The sequence below is a fragment of the Balaenoptera acutorostrata genome, chromosome 3 (assembly GCF_949987535.1).
Source record: "Balaenoptera acutorostrata chromosome 3, mBalAcu1.1, whole genome shotgun sequence".
Classification (NCBI taxonomy): Eukaryota; Metazoa; Chordata; class Mammalia; order Artiodactyla; family Balaenopteridae; genus Balaenoptera; species Balaenoptera acutorostrata.
The window spans coordinates 70,854,411-70,874,334 of NC_080066.1; the positions used below are offsets into that span (position 1 = coordinate 70,854,411).

A 19,924-nucleotide genomic window follows, 5' to 3' on the forward strand; every position below is an offset into this window, starting at 1 on the left:
AGAACCTTCGGGATCTTCTTCAGGATCTTCCTCCTTTTTCTCCTTCGAAGGTTTACATACATCTGTTTTCAGGTTCTGTGATAATTACCTTCCCACCACCTCTCTTTCTCTCTCTCTCTCTCTCTTTTTTTGGCTTGAGCTGGGATTGAAGAATTGGAAAATAAAAATAAGTGTAAATGAAATAAAAATCACCTGTAATCTCACCCCTCTCAAAGTCAATGTTAATATTTTGCTGTATATTATGCATTGATTTTCATTTTGCAAAAAGGGATCACAGTGCACAAACTGTTTTGTAACTTATTTTAAAATCTGTCTGGAAATATTATTTTAATGTAGAAATGATTGCCACATTAGCACTGCCCTACACATGACGGACAAAGTCAATCCTTTAGATATAATAGTCCTTTCAGACTGTAAATCCTATCAGGCAACCATGAAAAAGCATCAGGTGGGTACCAAGTAAATGAGCATATATACTTTTCTGAAAGAAATTTTCTCATGCTAAATTAATATCCTTTACTCAATGAAATACGTCAAAGAAATATTATATATTGATTATTTAATTTATATATCTTCTCTGTAACTAAATATTCTGTTTTTTTTTAAGTCCATTTTATTCTTAACTATGCTGAAATGCTAAAATTAATATCCATCTATTTGGGTACAAAACATGGCTTAAGAGAAAGAATGATGTTAGGTATTTTATTCATTATCTGATTCTACTTAATGTTGTTTGTGAAACACAAAAACAGTAAGATCGTAGAAAAGGCTATTCCATTAATTCTTTTGGTTAATACTACCTCAAGTTAAACATTTTAAAAAGGGTATTTACATCTGGGACTTAGTCCTATAATTGGGCTGGGTTACAACTGTTTTTAACAAAACTTTGTTTTCAATGTCAAATTGGCATGCCTGTTTAGGGTTTTTCTCTTCCATCAATGGTTTTGAGACCAAACTCTCCTTCTACTATATATATACAGATTTCAAATGCAAAGACATTACCACTCAAAAAAATTTTTTTCATTTCTCTGGTTTTAGGATTAAACTGTCAGTTGACTACAGAAGGTAGAAAGGAAATTAAAGATTTGCACTGCTCAGTAACACACCAGTAAACACTGGTAAGCCTTTTATGTGATTACTAATAATCCATACTCCAAATGTATTAAATCAGCATTTATGTTGTAGAAAGAAAAAAAGAAAAAAGTAAGGTATTTAAGACATTATAAAGTATTTGCAGAGAACAAAAAGTGAACATACTACCTTACAGAGGGTCCCATCAGCACACTTCACTTGAAATGCACCTGGCTGCAGGTAACCATGTTAGTAAAGGATATCCTTTCTTCCAGGCTACCGTTTAATGTTAATTCAGAAAAATCTATAACCAGAGAGAGATCAGAATTGAATTCATCAACAATTCATTGAATTGTTTCTCTGCTAAGTTACTGCTGAATTTTACAACAATCAAGAGGTAGTCTGAATGATGTGTCTTCTACTTTAAAAGAACTTGTTAGACAAAAATCAGCAAAGACAATTCCTTTTAATAGTCAACCCTCTTGATGCATTGAAAACATGACTAAACAAACTAAAGTAGATTTTTAAAAATTATATATTCAGGGGGAATTCCCTGGCAGTCCAGTGGTTAGGACTCCACACTTCCACTGCTGGGGGCCCAGGTTGGATCCCTGGTCCAGGGAACTAAAATCCCACAGGCTGCACAGTGCAGCCTCCCCCACAAAAAAATTATATATTTTTAATTTGGTAAGCTACTGCTTTATTTTTTAATGCCTCCTCCACTACAGTTAAATATAACTGTCTTCTTCCAATCGTAATATATATTTCAGAAAACATTTTCTACTTAGGATTTATAGTCTTAGGGCTAGACACATATCCATTTTTTTCTCCTGAAGATTGTTGTATTTCAAAATCAAATGATACAATTAACATTTAGATGAGATCATGTCCACTTCCTTGTGGGTCCACATTTTGGTTTCCATATTCCCACCATTACCAGCAATCATTTGCCGAGCACCCACTGGGTGAGCAGCACTCTACTGGACACTGTTTTTCTTCCCCATTAACTCCAAGTCATTATTCTCTTTTCCCAGGGCAGCTAAAAGTACACTTTTCTCTCTTCAGTCTTCCTGCTTTTGATGTCAACTGTTTTACTCAAGAGCATCATACCGTTAGGTATCTTGAAAAGCTACTATTTCACCTTAAGTGCTCAGTCCAATGAAACAGAAAGTCTAATTTTGTAAATGCCTATGATCTTTGGCCAAAAGTAAATGATTATCGGACTTGAATATCTACAACTGAGGCTTTGTTTGAATAATCTATGACTTTTACAAATGAAGTCCTCCTTTAACAGTGGGTCTTGGTTTGGGCCAAAGGTCACTGAATAATTTCTAGACAAACACATCAAGAATACATAATGGGTAGAAGAGGTTATGAAGTTCAAGTCAAAATGGAGTGTGAGTGTGTTTCCAAGCACGTAAATATATGATTTCATAAAAATTCCTTATTTTCATAAAAGGAGTCACTGGACCAATACATTAGCAAATAGTTTTAACTCTAACATTCAAAACAACTTTCATTCTTTTTTGAAGCAACCTGCATTAAAAAGACTCTAGAAGATAGGTTCCGTATACTTCACTTATTCAGCATCATTGGAAAAGGTGTTTAATCTTGTATTAATCTCCTAACAGGTTTAATCTTAATGTAATAAAATTTATTTTAAAATGGTATTTTCGAAAAATGTATCACATTTATTCATGTCTTTTAAACTTTTTAAATCATAACACACATGTCTTTAAGAAAAAAACCCTGAAACGACAAATATAGATAAAATAAAATGTTTAAACTGGTGGTCTTTAACCTTCGTTGCACAATGAAATCACCTGGAGAACTTTAAAAATTCTGATGTCCAGGCTCTACCTCCAGCGATTCTGATTCACTTGGTCTGGGTATTAGGACTTTAAAGGCTCCCCAGATGCTTTTAATGATCAAAGCTGAGACCCACCCCTGCCCTCATCATTCCACACCTCAGGGTTGAGCTTTAGTTGTCTCCTTTCAGAGGTTTTTCTATGCCCCAGGCCCATGTTTTTGCTACTGTAAACAATACTGCAATTAGTGATCTGGTCCACAGGCCTTTTTGCACATGTCTGGTTATCTATGTGGAATAGATTCCTATTAATGGAACTGGTGGTACAAAGAATGTATTCTTTAAAATTTTGGTGAATATCACCCTCCACAAAAGCCATACAACTTTACACTCCATCCAGCAGTACGTGAGGTTCCCCCAAATCCCGGCCAGCACTGTGACACCAAACATGTTGATCTCTGCTAATCTGACAGGTGAAAGATGGTATCTACAGAATATAAATTTGCATTTCTCTTATTATAGGTGGGTTGGTCACCTTTTGCTTTTAAGATGACATTTGAATTTCCTTTTTGGTAAACGGTTCATATTACTTGCCCATTTTTTCTACTGAGTTATTAATACTTTTCTTACAGATCTGGAAGTTCTTTATATACTAGAGAATGTAGCCCCTTTTCTGAACATGAGCTGCAAATTTCTTTTCTTAGTTTATCATTTGTCTGTTGCTTCGCCTCTGGTATTTTTTGCCACGCAGAAATTTTTTTATTTTTATACAGTTCATTTTCAATCTTTTATAGGCTCCAGCTTTTATATCACACTTAGAAAAGATAGCACGATCTTAACTGATGGTTCTCAGGAAAATTTGATTTCTTTAGGACTTTCACAGTTCAGCCATATGAATAGAGAAGTTCCCATTATGCCTGAATCAAAATATACTGGGGGGGGAGAATAAACAATTTCTGGAAATAATTTTGCAAAATATCAATCACTACAATAGGACTATTTGTATTCCCAGCTTTCAAATACCCTTGAATTCTGTCTTAAAACTATCAGATTTTATTTTGGATAATCCTTGCAATATTTGAATCAGCCATTTAAGACTTATACAAATAAGAGATGACAGCCCCACACAATCCATGTGCATAAAGATAACAGTTTTATAGGCACTTACGGAAGGAGGTATAATTAACTGGTGGGTCAGCTAATTATACCAGGGGCAAAAAGACATTCTTTGACACCCATAATCTTTGATACAATACTAGAAATCTCAACCCTTATTCCTGCCAGAGAAGGTATTAGAGCAGAAATATCATCACTGTTTTAAACGGTGCCCAAAAGTGTGAAGTATGAGCTGGCATTTCTATTTTATAACCTATTTTCACACCTATGTCCCTATTGCTTGGTGTCTTTTAATAAAATTTCCTCTAGCTAGGATAATGAGAAAAAGCACTCTTTCATGTTTTGTTTTTTTTTTCCCCAGAATAAATAGGTTTATACCTAGAGTTCAGGAAAATTATTTAAAACTAGGCGCAAGAGCTCTAATAATAATCTCTACTAGTAAACTTAGTTTATTTTCTATTGGAATAATTTACGTGAATAGACTACAAACCATCTCTACCAGGTTTGTGAAGATTCAGATGATCTACAGGTGGGCTGTCACTCAGTTGCCAAACTGTTTTCACCTTCTTTTGACCACTGTTTATTTCCACTCTCCATTTCTGTGGCTTCTCACTAAGGAAAGAAAAAAAAGCAAAGAAAAAAAACCAATCCAATTCCTTCTTTCTATAGTCACATAGTGAAGTCCTTCTGTGGTAAGCACTGAGGAAGAAGAGGTGGAGAGGTCACAATTCCCACCCTCAAGAAGCACAGTCAAAAGAGGGAGAGAAACAAGAATGTAAATGATAACAAATTGGTGCAGCCACTATGGAAAACAATATGGAGGTTCCTTAAAAAATACTAAAAATAGAACTACCATATGATCCAGCAATCCCACTCCTGGGCATATATACAGAAAAGACGAAAACTCTAATTCAAAAAGATACATGCACCCCAATGTTCACAGCAGCACTATTTACAATAGCCAAGACATGGAAGCAACCTAAATGTCCATCGACAGATAATGGATAAAGATGTGGTGTGCCTATATATATATATACACACACACACACACACACCCAATGGAATACTACTCAGCCATAACAGTATGGGCACAGTATGTATCACTGATGATAGATGATACTGACATACCTCTCAGATACCCTGGGCCAGGGTTCTGGATTCCTTGATCTAGAGAATAGGATTCAGCGAGGCAGACCTTTGAGCGCATGTGACTACAGAATTTGCTGATGACATAATTTTACACAATAACGGTAGGAAATTTTATCTCTCTTTTCAGTAGTTTAATATTGTTTCATACTGCGTACATAAGTGTTCACTCACCCAGTTAAAAACACTGGGTAAACCAAATTTTTATATAGACTACCCTTGCCATATGTTGCTTTTCTCCCCCTTAAAATATACAGTTTAAATCCTTAAAAATTCATGCATAGTACTTTGACATACCTGGGGTCTGTCTGTCTGTTCTTCTCTCATCCACAAGGGATAAACAAACCTACCAGAGCTTGAATGTGATTTATTTTAGGGATCAACCCAGGGAAGGGAAAGCCCTTGGGATCTTTTTCTTTTTAAACTATTCACCAGTTAGGTAAATTAGTTCACTAAGGTAAAAAGCATTCAGAAATACAAAGATAGGAAGCTAAAGGAAATATAACACTGTGCCACTTGGGGCTCTGAAATTGGATTGGGTGAACCGAGTAACGAAAACAACAGGTGACCTAGGCTTGAGCTCCCTCATTTCTCATGCACAGTTCCTGGTCCCCCTCGTGACTCCTTTCCTAAAATAACCAAGTGCTGATGTCACTGGGCCATTTACTTACAAGTTCACGGCTTTTAGGAAAAAAGAGGGAGTTGGGAAACACCTACTTTTGAATTAGATATAAATCTTGAAAGTGCTGAACTATTGGCAGCTCTTAAATCAGATGGAACCACAAACCGTAAGAATTCTCTTGCTGAGCAAGACAAGTTAGAATAGAATAATTTAACAATTCCATAGTTTTCTCCCTTTCTTCTCCTCTTCATGAAATCAAGAGTGATGAGAAACGGTTCTTTCAAATACCTCTAAAGGTAGTGTATTGTACCTCTTTCCCCTCCAAGCAGCCCTCTTTATGCATTTTTGCTCAGGCAACCAAGGACATAGAGTATGGGCAGAAACATGGAGTGCTTTTGTACAGGCCATCTGTACATAAATGTGTAATTAATTGATTTAATTTTCCCATTTGTGTCATATTAAAGCTTTGTACAGTGTTTTAAGTTCTGTTTTAAAATTATTTTGTATTTTATTTTTATAATCTAGTAATAAAATATTAATTCCGTGTGCAAAAAAAAAGAATGAAATAATGCCATTTGCAGCAACATGGATGGACCAAGAGATTATCATACTGAGTGAATTAAGTCAGACAGAGAAAGACAAATATTATATGATATCACTTAAATGTGGAATATAAAAAATAATACAAATGAATTTATTCACGAAACAGAGTCACAGACATAGAAAACAAACTTATATGGTTACCAAAGGAGAAAGGGGTGTGGAGGGATAAATTAGGTGTATGGGATTAACAGATACACACCATTATATATAGAAGAGATAAACAATAAGGATTTACTATATAGCACAGGGAACTATATTCAATATCTTGTTAATAACCTATAATGAAAAAGAACCTGAAAAAAAAAATAGTATGTATAACTGAATCACTTTGTTGTATACCTGAAACCAATACAATGTGGTAAATCAACTATATTTCAATAAAAATTAAATAAACAATAATTCAATTTTGAAAAATGTTGTAATAGAGAAATATCAGACATGGTAGGGGACAATACACGAGGGGTAATTTAACTCAGATTGGGACTGTAGAGTTGGAAAAGAATCCTCAGATATTGTGGCCTTTGAGCTGAGCTTATAATGAAATTAGAAGGAGGAGTTAGTTAAGCGGACAAGATCCAGGATGAAAGAAGGACACGGGCGTAGGCGCTGTCAGGTAAGTGTGTGCGGTGTCTGAGGAAATGCAGTAACATAGGGTCTCTGACTCAAAAGGAGAGTGGGAAGGCGTGGCGGCACGTGAACCAGAAAGGCACAGCGGCCGGGCACAGAAGGTCTCACAGACCACACTGAGGTGATGGAACACTGTCCTAAAGGTAAGGGAGCCATTTAAACAGAAGGAAGTCACGATGGGATCTGAATTTTAGGAAGATCAGTTTGGCGGTCACAGAGAAGGAAGTTAATGGAGGCAGATAGAGCAGCTAGGAAAAAGGATTTTACTGCACTCAGCCCAGGTATGAGATGAGCAGATATGAAATAGATGTGAAGATGTAGAGAAAGGAACAGATTCAAGAGCTTCCAAGGAGGTCAGGACTTGGAAACCATTTCAAGGAGGAAGGAAGTGACAGCAATAAGTGGAAGACAAGTCCTAGGTTTCTGTTTTGGGCATTAGGTGGAGATTAATGATGGCCGCTTGAGAGGTCATATGGGAGGAGGAAAAGTGTTAGGAAGGGGAGTGAAGAGTTGGGATTTAGAGTCTGAACTACCTACAGGACGCTGAAGTTGAGAATTCATGTCTAACAGACACCTAGAAACATGGTGTGAAGCTCAGGAGAAGCTGGAGATATGGGTTATGAATTATCATTAGCCCAGAGGAACTGAAGATTGGGGTGTGAACGAAATCACACAGGGAAGACAGAAAGTAAGAAAAGAGGGCAGAGGGTAGAGTTCTGGTGGAAACTCACATATGAATGAGGCAGAGGAAGAAGAATTTGCAAAGAGAACCATTCTCAGTCTTGGAGGTGGGCCAGAGAGGTAGAGTTAAAATTAAGACAGAATGTTATGCCATGAAAACAAAGGAAGGGGATGGGTTCAAGAAAGCAATAGTATTAAATGCCACAGAGCCTTACAAGTGCTTACGGAAGGAGAAAGAATTAGTGGGCTAGCTAATTACACAGGGGGCCAAAAAACGCTTCTCCTGGAAAGTGTCCTCTGGATTTGCCAATTAGAAGGTCACTGGCAACTTCTGCTAAACAATTTCAGGGGAGTGATGAGGTTTGGCTAAGAGGGAACTATATAGAGGGAGGGTATAAGTGGAGTGGCTTCAGTGTGAGAGAAATTTCAAGTCTACTGTATGCTGAGAAAAGAGTCAGTGGAGACCATGATTTGAGGCAACCTCCGTGTCCCACATGGATGGCCGATCTATTGTCTTAGCCTCAGCTCCATACCTCTGCAATCCCCAATCCCAGATCCTTCTCTCACTCCCACAGCCATACCTCTGACTTCGCTGTCATTACCCCGATCACGTTCTTCCCAACCTGTCACTTCCCTTCTGGCTAAAGTTTCTGCCCTATTCTGTGAAGAAATTACAAATTGAGAGAAAAATGGAAGTAGAGGACCAACAGTCTAAAGAGAGCAGACCACAGGTCTGGGAGAAGGAAGAGGGAGGACTCTATCAGACTATGCTCAGGGGATGGGAATCAGATGATTATAGTTTCAGAGGTGAAGCAGCTCTGGGTCACGAGGTCCCCATGGAGCAGACACTGAAATTGCCTAGAATCATGGCTGGACTTGAAGTATAATTTAATTATTAAATTGCTTACTTTTGATATAAGTCTTTTATAGCAGTTGGTCTGACTGGCAGCTGAAAAATGTGTTGCTCATCAAGAGGATTTTGTTCATAAAATTTTATGCAGGATCTGAAAAGAAAAAAAAAAGAAAAAAGAATTGCTTTTGGAAAAAAATGCCACTTGGAGATAAAGGCTTTCTGTTAGTCTAAAGCTCATAAAGGAAACATCAAACCCCCATCCCAACAACACTTAGGTTATTATTATTTTTTTTGAAAGAAAATTTCATTCACTTTTAAAAAATTAATAGTGGACATATTTCTCATAAATATAAAATATATTTATGTTGAGCTCAAGTAAAGGTATAAGTGGGGAGAAAGAGGTATCAGAAAGAGAAAAACAAAAAGGCAAGAGAGACAAAGATATAGTCTCCATTGTTTTCCAACTATGGAGAATTAAACAGTTAACTCACATATACTACTGATCTTTAATGGAAAAAAAAACAAAAACCAAAAACCAAAAAAACCCAGTAACAATTTCAAACTTTTCCCTTTACAAGTAAGTCAAATTCTAATTTTGGAAAAGGAAATGGTACATTTCCTTCCACAGGGAAAAAGAAACCCAGTTCTTCCACTGGATGGTTCACTTATTTCCAGTTTGAAACCTCAAAAATACATGTAAGACACCAGCGATCCATGTGTAAGGATTGTTCCAAACTGTTTTTAGTCAAACTGATTGACAGACTCTCTAAAATTTCAGCAACACTATTGACAGAGGTCTGATAATAAAATTTGATTCCATTCAGTTACCATATAGATGGTTGGCAATCATTAGCTTGACCCAAATTTATAAGGATATAAAGAAAAGAGAAGGAACTAATATTTATTAAGCACCTCTTAAGTGTCAAGTACTTTATACACATTACACCATTTTTATAGATGAAAAACAAGATGCAGTGAAAGGCAACTTCCTTAGAAAGGAAGTGCTAGATCCAAGTGTCCAACCTGATTCCTCCTGAATCCAAAGCCTTTCCTTCTCATGGCAGTGACTTAGAACCTTTCTGTTACTGTGAAGACAGGGTACACAGATTCTATCCTAACTGACAGTAAAAAAAGGCAGTTATTTTGGCTGCAACTATTTCAGAAGAGAGTACATTTTTATGTAAGTAAACAACAGAAACACTTACTGTGTTAAAGAAAAGAGGAGTTCATGTTGAGGTTTAATGAAAAGCATGCAACTGACTACTATTTCGAGAATATGGTGGAGTTTTTGAACACGATGAACCTGTTCTTGTGTATCTACTGATGGAGAAATGAAATATTCCTGGAATGAAAAAAAGGACAAGGAAAATAGGGAGTCAAAGAACAAGAGGAATCTCTGGAAAGAATTAACCGTGCCTACTAAACCTCAGTGTGGATGCCTGATTAATAGGGAGGGAAAAAAGAAGACAGGAGGCAGCTAGATAGCTTTCCTCCTTTCAATACTATTCCTCAAACTAAACTCCAAGTCTTCACTGAGGATGTCCTAAGCAAACCATTATACATATTCTCTGGTAAAGGCAAATCACAGAACTGCTTCACCAAGGAGGTCCAAGTAGGTAACTAGTACCACCCATCAAACTCTCCAGATGGAAAGAATGGCAAATCCACAAGATAATTCTTAACTTCAACAAACTTGTTAGGTTGATGGGAGTACTCATGTCCAAAAATAGATAGTAAACCTGAAGTAGCAAGAAATTAAGCAAGTGTAGTGATAAGCTTCCACTAACATATATTACTGGTAAACTGGTATGAGGTTTTGGAAAAGAAAGTTGGCAATGTTATGTCAAGCCATCGTAATATGCTCAGATCTATTTCTGAGACCCAATCCTAAAGAAATAATCCATGGTAAATACAGTGGGTGGAATTCTACAATGACCCCCAAGATTCTCACCCCCTGGAATACACATCTTGTATAATCCATTCTCCCTGAGCGAGGCCAGAATCTATAAATATGGTGGGTTGTTACTCCCATGATTAGGTTACTGATTGACTTTGAATTAATCAAAAGGGAGAGCATCGCCTGGTCATTACTATGACCTAGTCAGTGAGCTCCTGAAGCATTAGAGATGCTCTCCTGCTGGCTTTGAAGAAACAAACTGCCACGTTGTGGAGAAGGCCTCATGGTAAGAACCCGCAAGTAACCTCTAGGACCTGAGGCCAGTACTGGGCCAACAGGTAGCAAGAAAATGGGGACCTTCATCAAAGGGCCACAAGTAAATGAATTCTGCCAACAATAAGCAAGGGAACTTGAAAGTGGATCTTTCCCTCATCAAGCCTCCAGATGACACCTTGATTTCAGCCTTGTGAAACCCTGAGCAGAGGACGCAGGTAAAATGTGCCCAACTCCCAACTCCTGGAAACTGTGAGATAATCCATTTGTGTTCATTTAAGCTTCTAAATTTTGTTAGGTGGCGACTGAAAACTAATACAGTAAGGGAAAAGTTATGGTCATCTTTTAATTGAGTGGAGATAATGGCAAGGGAGTAGGAGAGATCCATGGGTAATCCTAAATTACAGTTTAAAAGAAGCTATGCAAAATGTGATAAACTAATTTAATGCAAAATCATTTATAATTAAATCCAAAATATAGGGACATATTAATTGTCTTACACAGGTTATTCCAAAATGTGAAAATAACACAAGTAGGAAAATAGGCATGGTCCCAGGCAGAGGGTACCCCAAAGCAGCCCCACTCACCACAGGCTACAGATTACAACGTTCCCCACACCTGCCACCCATATTCCCTGTGGTCCCCTGACAGCTCTGGAAGTGGCCCACCCAGGTCTTTTTCACAAAGGAACAGACCCAGATTGCCTTTCCCCTTTCTCTCTGCGCGTGCTACAACCCCGCCTGGTCTACCTTGGTCTGTCCCCAAGACCCTGCACAGAGAAGAGGTGACAGAGCCTGATGTTACTGATCACTTGGAGGCAGTACAGCCTAGTGAGGGCTTCTCAAGGTGTGGCCTGTTGTGACAGGCAGAAAACCACCCTCAAAAGATGTTCATGTCCTAATCCCAGAACCTGTGAATATGTTACATTTATGGCAAAAGGAATTAAGGTTGCAGATGTATAAAGTCATTTGACCTTAAAATTGGGAAAGTATCCTGGATTATGCAGGTGAGCCCAATCGAATCATATGAACCCTTAAAACTGGATGAGGGAGGCAGAGACACAGCATGAGAAGGACTTGACCCACTATAGCTGCCTTTGGAGATGGAAGAAGGGGGCCAGGAGCCAAGGTATGGGTTGGCCCTTGGAAGCTGGGAACAGTCCTCGGTTTATAGCCAGCAAGAAAAAGTTACCTCTGTCCTATAATTATGAGGAATTGAATTCTGCTAATGACTCAAATGAGCAGGAAATGGATCCTCCCCTACAGGCAGGCTCCAGACAGGAACACAGCCTGCCAACACCCTAATTTTAGCCTAGTGAGACCCAGACTAGACTTCCAAACTAGAGAACTACAGAGTAATACATTTGTGTGTGTTGCTTTAAGACACTAAGTGTGTGGTAATTTGTTATGGCAGCAATAGAAAACTCATATATATGCAAACCACCTGCATCAGAATCATCTGGAGATGGAGATGGTTTGTTTAAAATGACATATTCCAGGGAGTTCCCTGGTGGCCTAGTGGTTAGGATTCTGGGCTTTCACTGCCGCGGCCCGGGTTCAATCCCTGGTTGGGGAACTGAGATCCCACAAACTGTGCAGTGCGGCCAAAAAAAAGACATATTCCAGAGCCCCTAGACCTACTGAGTCACTGGGGCCCAGGAATTAGCATTTTAACAAGCCTTCTAGGAGATTCTCAAAGTTTAAGAACTAGTGTGTCAAAAGTCTGGAGTCAAGCCATATTTTAAAAAACAGGCATATTAAATGACTTGAGGGGAATTCATAAAAATAAGGGTACTCATATTTGAGTGCTGAGATTAAGGGTGTATTTGCATTATATTCTAATTTTCAAAATGTTATTACTTTTCTAAGTATAAAAAAATGCATTAAAAGTTTCCACTAAAAATATACACCCTTAAAAAATGTTTGAACTCTGAATAGCAAAACTTAACCTCAAAAGAATCCAGCTGAGTCTTACTTTGCATAATAGATAAAGCTAGAGTTTTCCTATCTTGCATTTTTATAAGAGACCAGATGTCATTTGAAGATCCATTTTCTAAAAGAATCTTAAAACAAATGTCAAGGGTCCTTATGGATGCTCTTTAATCTCCTTAACTTTATAAATCAAGACACTAGGAAAATAAAAAAGTTCATAATCATGACCCTGAAACCCAGAAGCATCTTTTTTTTTTTAATTTAATTTAATTTTTATACAGCAGGTTCTTATTAGTCATCTATTTTATACACATCAGTGTATACATGTCAATCCCAATCTCCCAATTCATCACACCACCACCCTCCGCCGCTTTCCCCCCCTTGGTGTCCATACGTTTGTTCATTACATCTGTGTCTCAATTTCTGCCCTGCAAACCGGTTCATCTCTACCATTTTTCTAGGTTCCACATATATCAGAAGCATCTTTTGATCAATATGTTAAGGAACATAACAAATTCTTTGGAAAGTAATCCTTCACGTGTAAAAGAAATGGGTCAAGAGAATATAAAGCAAATATTCCCTTATAAGGCCTATCAAAGAAAAGCATTCCTTAACCGTTTTAGATAAATGAGAGTTGTGGGAGTACATTGGTTTAATAAGCAGGATACAACTTTATGTCAGTATCATACGTTTATAAAGAATGAGAAGTGACATTGAATGGGCTACCTTTTTGTCTGTCATATTAGACAGTGTAATTGCCCGTCTTAATTTATCTGTTTCCCAGAACAGAGGCTGGCACAGAATAGACACTTAATAACTGTATGCAGAATGACCGAATAAAGAAAAACCAACTTTAGAATAAAAACTCACCAAATGATTCAAAGATGCAAGTTCCTGGCCTATCAAGAAAAAACACATATATGCAAATAAGCTTTAGGTATTATCTATTACAAATTAAGCAACCTAAGAAAAAAATTTCATAGTTCACATATAAAAGAAATGCTCAAGCTAAACAGTTTCTCACAAAAAGCCAAATTTTCTGGTACATTACACCATAAATATAAATTAATACTTATTCTAAAAATGATCACAGTTTGCCTCTAAAAAAAACAACCAAGTAATGGGTATTAAAATGAAAAGCGTTTTTTATTTACTACATTAACCTCAAAGAATCTCAAAACATTTGAATTAAAGGCAAACAAAAACTATAGTTATCTTTAATATAATATCTTTATCGAGCAGGAAACTAAGGCTCAAAAAATGGGAGTGCTTGTCTCACAGTGAACCAGGGGCAAAGCCAGGACTACAAACAATTAGGACAAGTACAAAGATAAAATCTGAGAATACCTATGCAGCTTCTAATTTTTTGTGATGCAGCTTTTAATTTTTTGAGCTGGGAAATGGACTTACCTATGAAAAAACAGATATAATCTTTCTTCAGTTTATCCAAACCAATTTCCAAAAGCATCTGAACTGGAACAATCCCACTGAGAGAAACCATGTCCATGGTTCCATGGTAAGACTGATGAATGAGCTTACTTAGTAAACTGTTACTCCCACTATGAAGCTAGAAATTGGGAAAAGTTTATAAAGCCACAAATAAAAATATAAAAAGTCCAGTAAGCAAAAGAGAAACAAACTGCATTAGCTAAAAGCTAAAACTTATAAGCTTACGTTTTTCATCACCTGACACAAATTATTTGAATAAAAGTCCCTAAGTTACAAACCTATCAGTTTCTAAAATGCCATTCCAAGACCTCCTTATTGGCTACACTATCCAACATACTAACTTGATCATTTGCAAAATAAGAAGAGCTGTGAACTTATAGATCTAACATGTGTTCCAAATATTAAACATCTTAAACATACCTAAAATATTTGACATTTTCTCATTACTGTCCTTCTGTTATCTCTAATTTCCAACACAATCTTCTGCATTTTCTTTTTTTTTTAATACTATTTTCACTTTGCACTTGTTGTACATGGTAGCGATATACTTGTAAATATCTCACAAACACAGAAACTCTCAAGAGAAAAATTCGATGGGCAAGACTAAAATGCATAGAATGACTAATACCAAATAGGGGTAGGGTTTGCATGATTCTGCTCTGGAGTGTATCTCCGTTCACACCTAGGAAAGTTTCTGTCTTATTGTCATGAATTGGCAGTTGCGTTATTTAAAATAATTCCTATTAGATGAAGAATCTTTTTGTTTCTAGCTTTTACCTTAGATTTTTCTTCATTATAAAACCATAAATTCATTATGGAAAATCCATGAAGTACAGAAATGTATAATGCAGTTGGAGAAACTCATTTGTAACCCTACCCACCAGAGGTGACTATCATATTTTAGTGTATTTGTTTCCAGGTTTTTCTCCCCAAAATTTATATGTTTTATACAATAGTGTACAATCCTTTCTTTTTACTGAACATTGTAAGCATTTCTCCACATCATCTGTAGCAACTATTACATGTGCCATTATGTGGCTATATCATTATTTACTTAGGCATTCCATTAATAGTGAAAAGTCAGGTCATTTACAATTTTTGCTACTGTAAATGAGGCTGTAATGACTATCATGATACATAAAATCTTGATACGTATTTCTGTGTATGGCCTTAGGATGGATACATTTCGAGGATCTCAATACATTATCATAATTGCTTTTTAGAGAGTGTTCCAATTTGTACTCTCATAAGTAGTATATGAGAACAATCATTCATAGCAACAGTAACGACAATATTAGTAGCTTACAAATACTGTGCACTTAACTATGAACTAGGTGCTAAGTGCTTCACATGAATTAAGGAACCTGTCCAAGTTTACACAGCTAGAAAGTGGCAGAGCTAGAATTCAAATTCAGGCAGTCTGCTCCAGAGCTTATGTCCTTAACCAGTTTGCTATGCTGCTGAGAAAAGATTCTCACACACACTACTAAACCTACCCATGGCTGTATATCACCACGCTGTAGACTCTGGATGATCAACGTGAAACACTTCACCAAGTCTTGATAAGAAATCACACCTTGGAAAGCAAGTCAGTCTAACATTACTTTCATAGTTATTTCTGCAGATCAAATATGTCATTCATTTGAAGGATACACAAATGAAGTGGAAGACAAGTATCTGAACTTTATGAATGGGGAAGGGGGAAAGAAATTAAAGCCCCCCTCCCCCCAAAAAAAGTATTTTTAAAGAAAGAAATTAAACCCATTGCCATAAAATAACATACTTAGTAAAATATTATGGAATATCTTTTCCTAATAATTATAATTTCACTAAGGTATATGTTTTGGTTCATATAAATACAGCATAAAAACCACCTAGGTCTTACACTTCCGGCAAGAGAAAAGAACAGGTTCTACGAATTGCCTTGTCTTAGGAAAATTCTCGAGTAAAATGTGCCAATGCATTATTAGAAATGAGTTTGATAAAACAGGAACCAGATGTCCATACAAGACTAGCAGTACACACTGTATTATTTTCAAAAGACTTAAAAGTAAACCTAAGAAATAACAGGAAAAATTTTATTTCACAATCCTGATGGACACCTACTACTGCTCATTTTGCACCACAGCTGCTCAGCAAAATCGAGATCACCCCGTACTGTGAGAAGACACTCCATGGACCGATCAACTGCAGCAGAGTCATGTTTCACTGTCTGGAAAAGAAGTGAGTGTCAGAGAATACTCAGTTTATTTTTTAAAAAGTGCAACAGTTTAAGGCCAATAAGCTTTCAAATGCTGCTCTGAGAAAAGGTGGGGTCATGAACACATGCAAAGAGAGACGTGACTGCATCTTCTACAATTTCATCCACTAATGAGGAGAAATAAATAGACAGTGAAAAACGGGACCTCTAAAATTGTTTTTAAACTCTGATGCCTAAAAGCAAGGATTCAACTTTCCTCTCATGGAAAAATATTTAATTAAATTACCTTTGTCTCCATTTTCCTATTTGTCAAATGACAACATATTAAGTGCCATTTAATAGTACCACCTGTGGCATATTAACATGCCATCTCATAACATATTAATATACTATAATAATATCACCCCACAGTATAGTAACATATTCATTTCCATTTCTCTGCAGTTAAGTGATTAATAATAAATATGTACTAGTTCTCTTTAAAAATATTCATCGGTTCTCAAGGAAAATAATCACTAGTGCTGACATTACAGACCAACAAAAAACTACCCTCAAAATGCTACCTTGGTTGTAGCAGATCCATTTGAGATTGTATGACGTGAAGGACAACAGTACAACCAAATTTTACAAGCTCTTTCAGTGTGCATTTCCAATAATAATCACTTACCTCTGTGGGTTTTTTTGTAGAATCACCAAATTCATCCAGCTTATTTAAGTCTAGAAAGTGGCAAAAGCTTATTAACTCTGGATTTTATTTATTTTCCTTCATTCCAAATTATTTCCATCCTAATCTTATTTTCAAATAGCAAATGAGGATAGTAGAAGTATAACCAGGTATTTTAGCAAATTACTTAACTCTCCAATGGAGGTCAAAATAGATACCCACTAGGTAGGGGTGTAAAGATGAACTAAGATACAATGAAAGACCCTGACACACAATGTCAAGCACATGGTAGGTGCTCAAAGGTTACAATCTCACATATGATTGCAGTATATAAAATGTAAATTAAATAAGTATTATTAATTCTTAAAATCACTGAGACCTTTAAAGTTAGCAATTCAGAATGGAAGCTGTCCCTCTCACCATGACAGACCTCATAGCTTTAGATATATCCCAACCAAAAAGAATATCAAGCATAAAAAGACAATTTACATTTAAATGTAGCAAGCATAAATTCCCAATTAAGAAAAATAAACAAAAAACAAGCATGAGTTAGGAAAACAAACACCATTCAGAAATTCCTGCACAAGTTCAACAGCAGATTTTGCTTCCAGAGACTCAGGCCATTCAGTTACACCAGTCCTCAAACCATCAGCTAAAACCTGTGAGAGATTAAAAAAAAAACAAACCCAAAAAACTTGTTAGCAAAAAACATAGTTTAATCAGTAAAATGTATTTAGTAATAATATTAGTACATATATATATATATATATATACATATACTTTTTTCTTTTTTGGCCATACCACGTGGCTTGTGGGATTTTAATTCTCTGACCAGGGATCAAACCCAGGCCCTCGGCAGTGAGAGCGTGGAGTCCTAATCACTGAACTGCCAGGGAATTCCTAGTACCTTGAATTCTTCAATGTTTAATGAGATGCCAGGAACTGTTCTAAATGTTTCATATGCAGTATGTTATTTAATCCTCACAAAAACCCTATGAGGCAGATACTACTAAGCACTCCCATTTTACTGAGACTAAGAGGTTAATTAACTGGCTTAAGGTCACACAGTTAGTAACTGACAGTGCCAGGACATGTATCCAGCAGTCTTATGCTAAAGATGGTATTCTGAACTCTCATTATGTGTGCATAGGTGCTATAAAGGATTCAAGACCTATGAGCCTGCCTTGAAGACACTTCTAATTTTGGTTAAGAAGGACCGATAATACAGATGAAATAACTGGGGAACAACAAATGTGAGACTGAGTGGAAGTTTACATAAAAATACCATGAATGTGTATGCCTATACCTACAATATCTAAACTGAACTAAGGAAAGAGGTCGAGGTCAAGATAGGCTGGAATGGCCAGAGGAACGATGTGAAACATTAGCTCAACTCAAATGCAGGAACCATTGGCTACAGAGCAGGGGATAAGATGAAGAAGGTGGGATGATTCCGCCAAGGGTGGCGAAAACACCCAGGAAACAGCAGCAAATAAGAGTACAAGGAATAGGGATTAGACAGGAATAGTGGTCTTAAAACTTAAAAAGATTTTTTATTTCATTTGGAAGACGACAGCCATTGTTGATTTTTTGACAGGAAAATGACATGATCAAGCAGCTAAGAATTCTCCCGTCAGAAACACTCAGGATAGAGTCTAAGGAAAAAAGAAAGTACAGTGTTTCTCAATAGGAGTGAGATCATCCTCCATCCCCAGGGAGCCTTTGGAAAAACGTGAAGATAAATTTTGGCGTCACAGTGACTGTGTGTACAGGAGCGCTTTGAGCATTTAGTCTGGTGGGGGCCAAGAATGCTACATATCTTGCAATGTGTACAATGGTCCCAAACCACAAAGAATGATCCTGCTCAAGATGCCAAGAGTGTGTGTCCCTGTTGAGAACAATGAAGGATCATTAGAGTGGTCCAGAAGGGAGGTAATAAGGGCTTTAACTAAGATGGGCACAGTGAGATACCTCAAAGAGAAAAAAACAAAAAACAAACAGTATATTCGAGAGACAGACAGACAGAAATATATAAGGAATAGAAGAAAAAAATCCTACCTATTTATAAAAATACAGGGGATTGAACTTGGAGAGACGATGGCCACGTGCACACCTAAGAGTCTGTGAATTTCTAAGGGAGATTATAACAAAGCATGGACTTTCAAGTCAGACAGACAGACATGTATTCGAATGAGTTTTAAACCAGCTCTCCCACTTACCAGTTGCTGACACCTCAGGCAAAATAACCGCACCATCTAGCACCACATGCTGGGCACACAGTAGAGTGGCAGCTTCTAGCTGTGGCAGTAACTAGAGATAGTTCTTACTAAAGTAAAAGACAGGGTTTCTAGCCTGTGAAACTGAAGGAATGATGAAATCACAGAAATAAATGGGGGGCTTATTAACGGGATCTAGTCTGGAGATTTCAAGTTTCATTTTGGACATACTGAATTGGAGGGAAGAGCCCTCTACTCAAGTGGGAACTAATTTGATGGAAGTGGGAAAGATCAGAAGTGGTAGCAGCTTAAAGATGGGAGTCTGGAGTTCCCTCGTAAAGGCATTAGTCAAATCACTAAATGGATAAGCCCTCTGCTGGGGTGGAGAAAGGAGGGCAGAGACAGGAAGGTAGAAGTATGACGGAAGCCCACAGGAAGGGTCCTGAAAGAGGAGCTCTCAAGAAAGAAGAAAGGTGAGAAAGGTAGAAAAAGTACCAAGTTTTTTTTATAAATGGGGAAACAATAAGAGGAGGTAAAAGTATGAAAAACACCTGGTACTGTGCTAGAAGCTGAAGGCACAATGGGGTACTTGGCACTCAAGCCTAGTAGGGGAGACAGAGAAGTAAACAAATTACTGTTTGATAAACCGCCTGACAAGGGGGGTTCGTAAGGTTCTACGGCAGCACGAAGCACAGGCAGCATAAGCTATTCTGGGGGATCAGGGCAATCATCTGAGGTGAAGATGTCACAGACAGCTAACCCAGCAAA

General features: G+C 37.1%; 1 protein-coding gene across 3 annotated transcripts in view; it reads right to left on the reverse strand.

The window, feature by feature from the left end:
• The window catches only part of ZWILCH (zwilch kinetochore protein), a 37,775-nt gene continuing 17,851 nt past the window's right edge, over nt 1-19,924 (reverse strand). For 2 of the 3 annotated variants that reach the window (XM_057543947.1, XM_057543948.1), the window contains 11 exons: nt 17,506-17,599; nt 16,944-16,993; nt 16,183-16,288; nt 15,573-15,652; nt 14,038-14,194; nt 13,498-13,526; nt 9,732-9,868; nt 8,582-8,677; nt 4,485-4,606; nt 1,261-1,375; nt 1-139 (listed from right to left, as the gene is read on the reverse strand). In XM_057543947.1, the coding sequence (XP_057399930.1) occupies nt 1,287-1,375; nt 4,485-4,606; nt 8,582-8,677; nt 9,732-9,868; nt 13,498-13,526; nt 14,038-14,194; nt 15,573-15,652; nt 16,183-16,288; nt 16,944-16,993; nt 17,506-17,599 (960 nt within the window). In that variant the 3' untranslated portion in view covers nt 1-139; nt 1,261-1,286. The remainder of the gene's footprint in view (nt 140-1,260; nt 1,376-4,484; nt 4,607-8,581; nt 8,678-9,731; nt 9,869-13,497; nt 13,527-14,037; nt 14,195-15,572; nt 15,653-16,182; nt 16,289-16,943; nt 16,994-17,505; nt 17,600-19,924) is intronic. The other variant, XM_007166068.3, reaches the window with a different exon arrangement.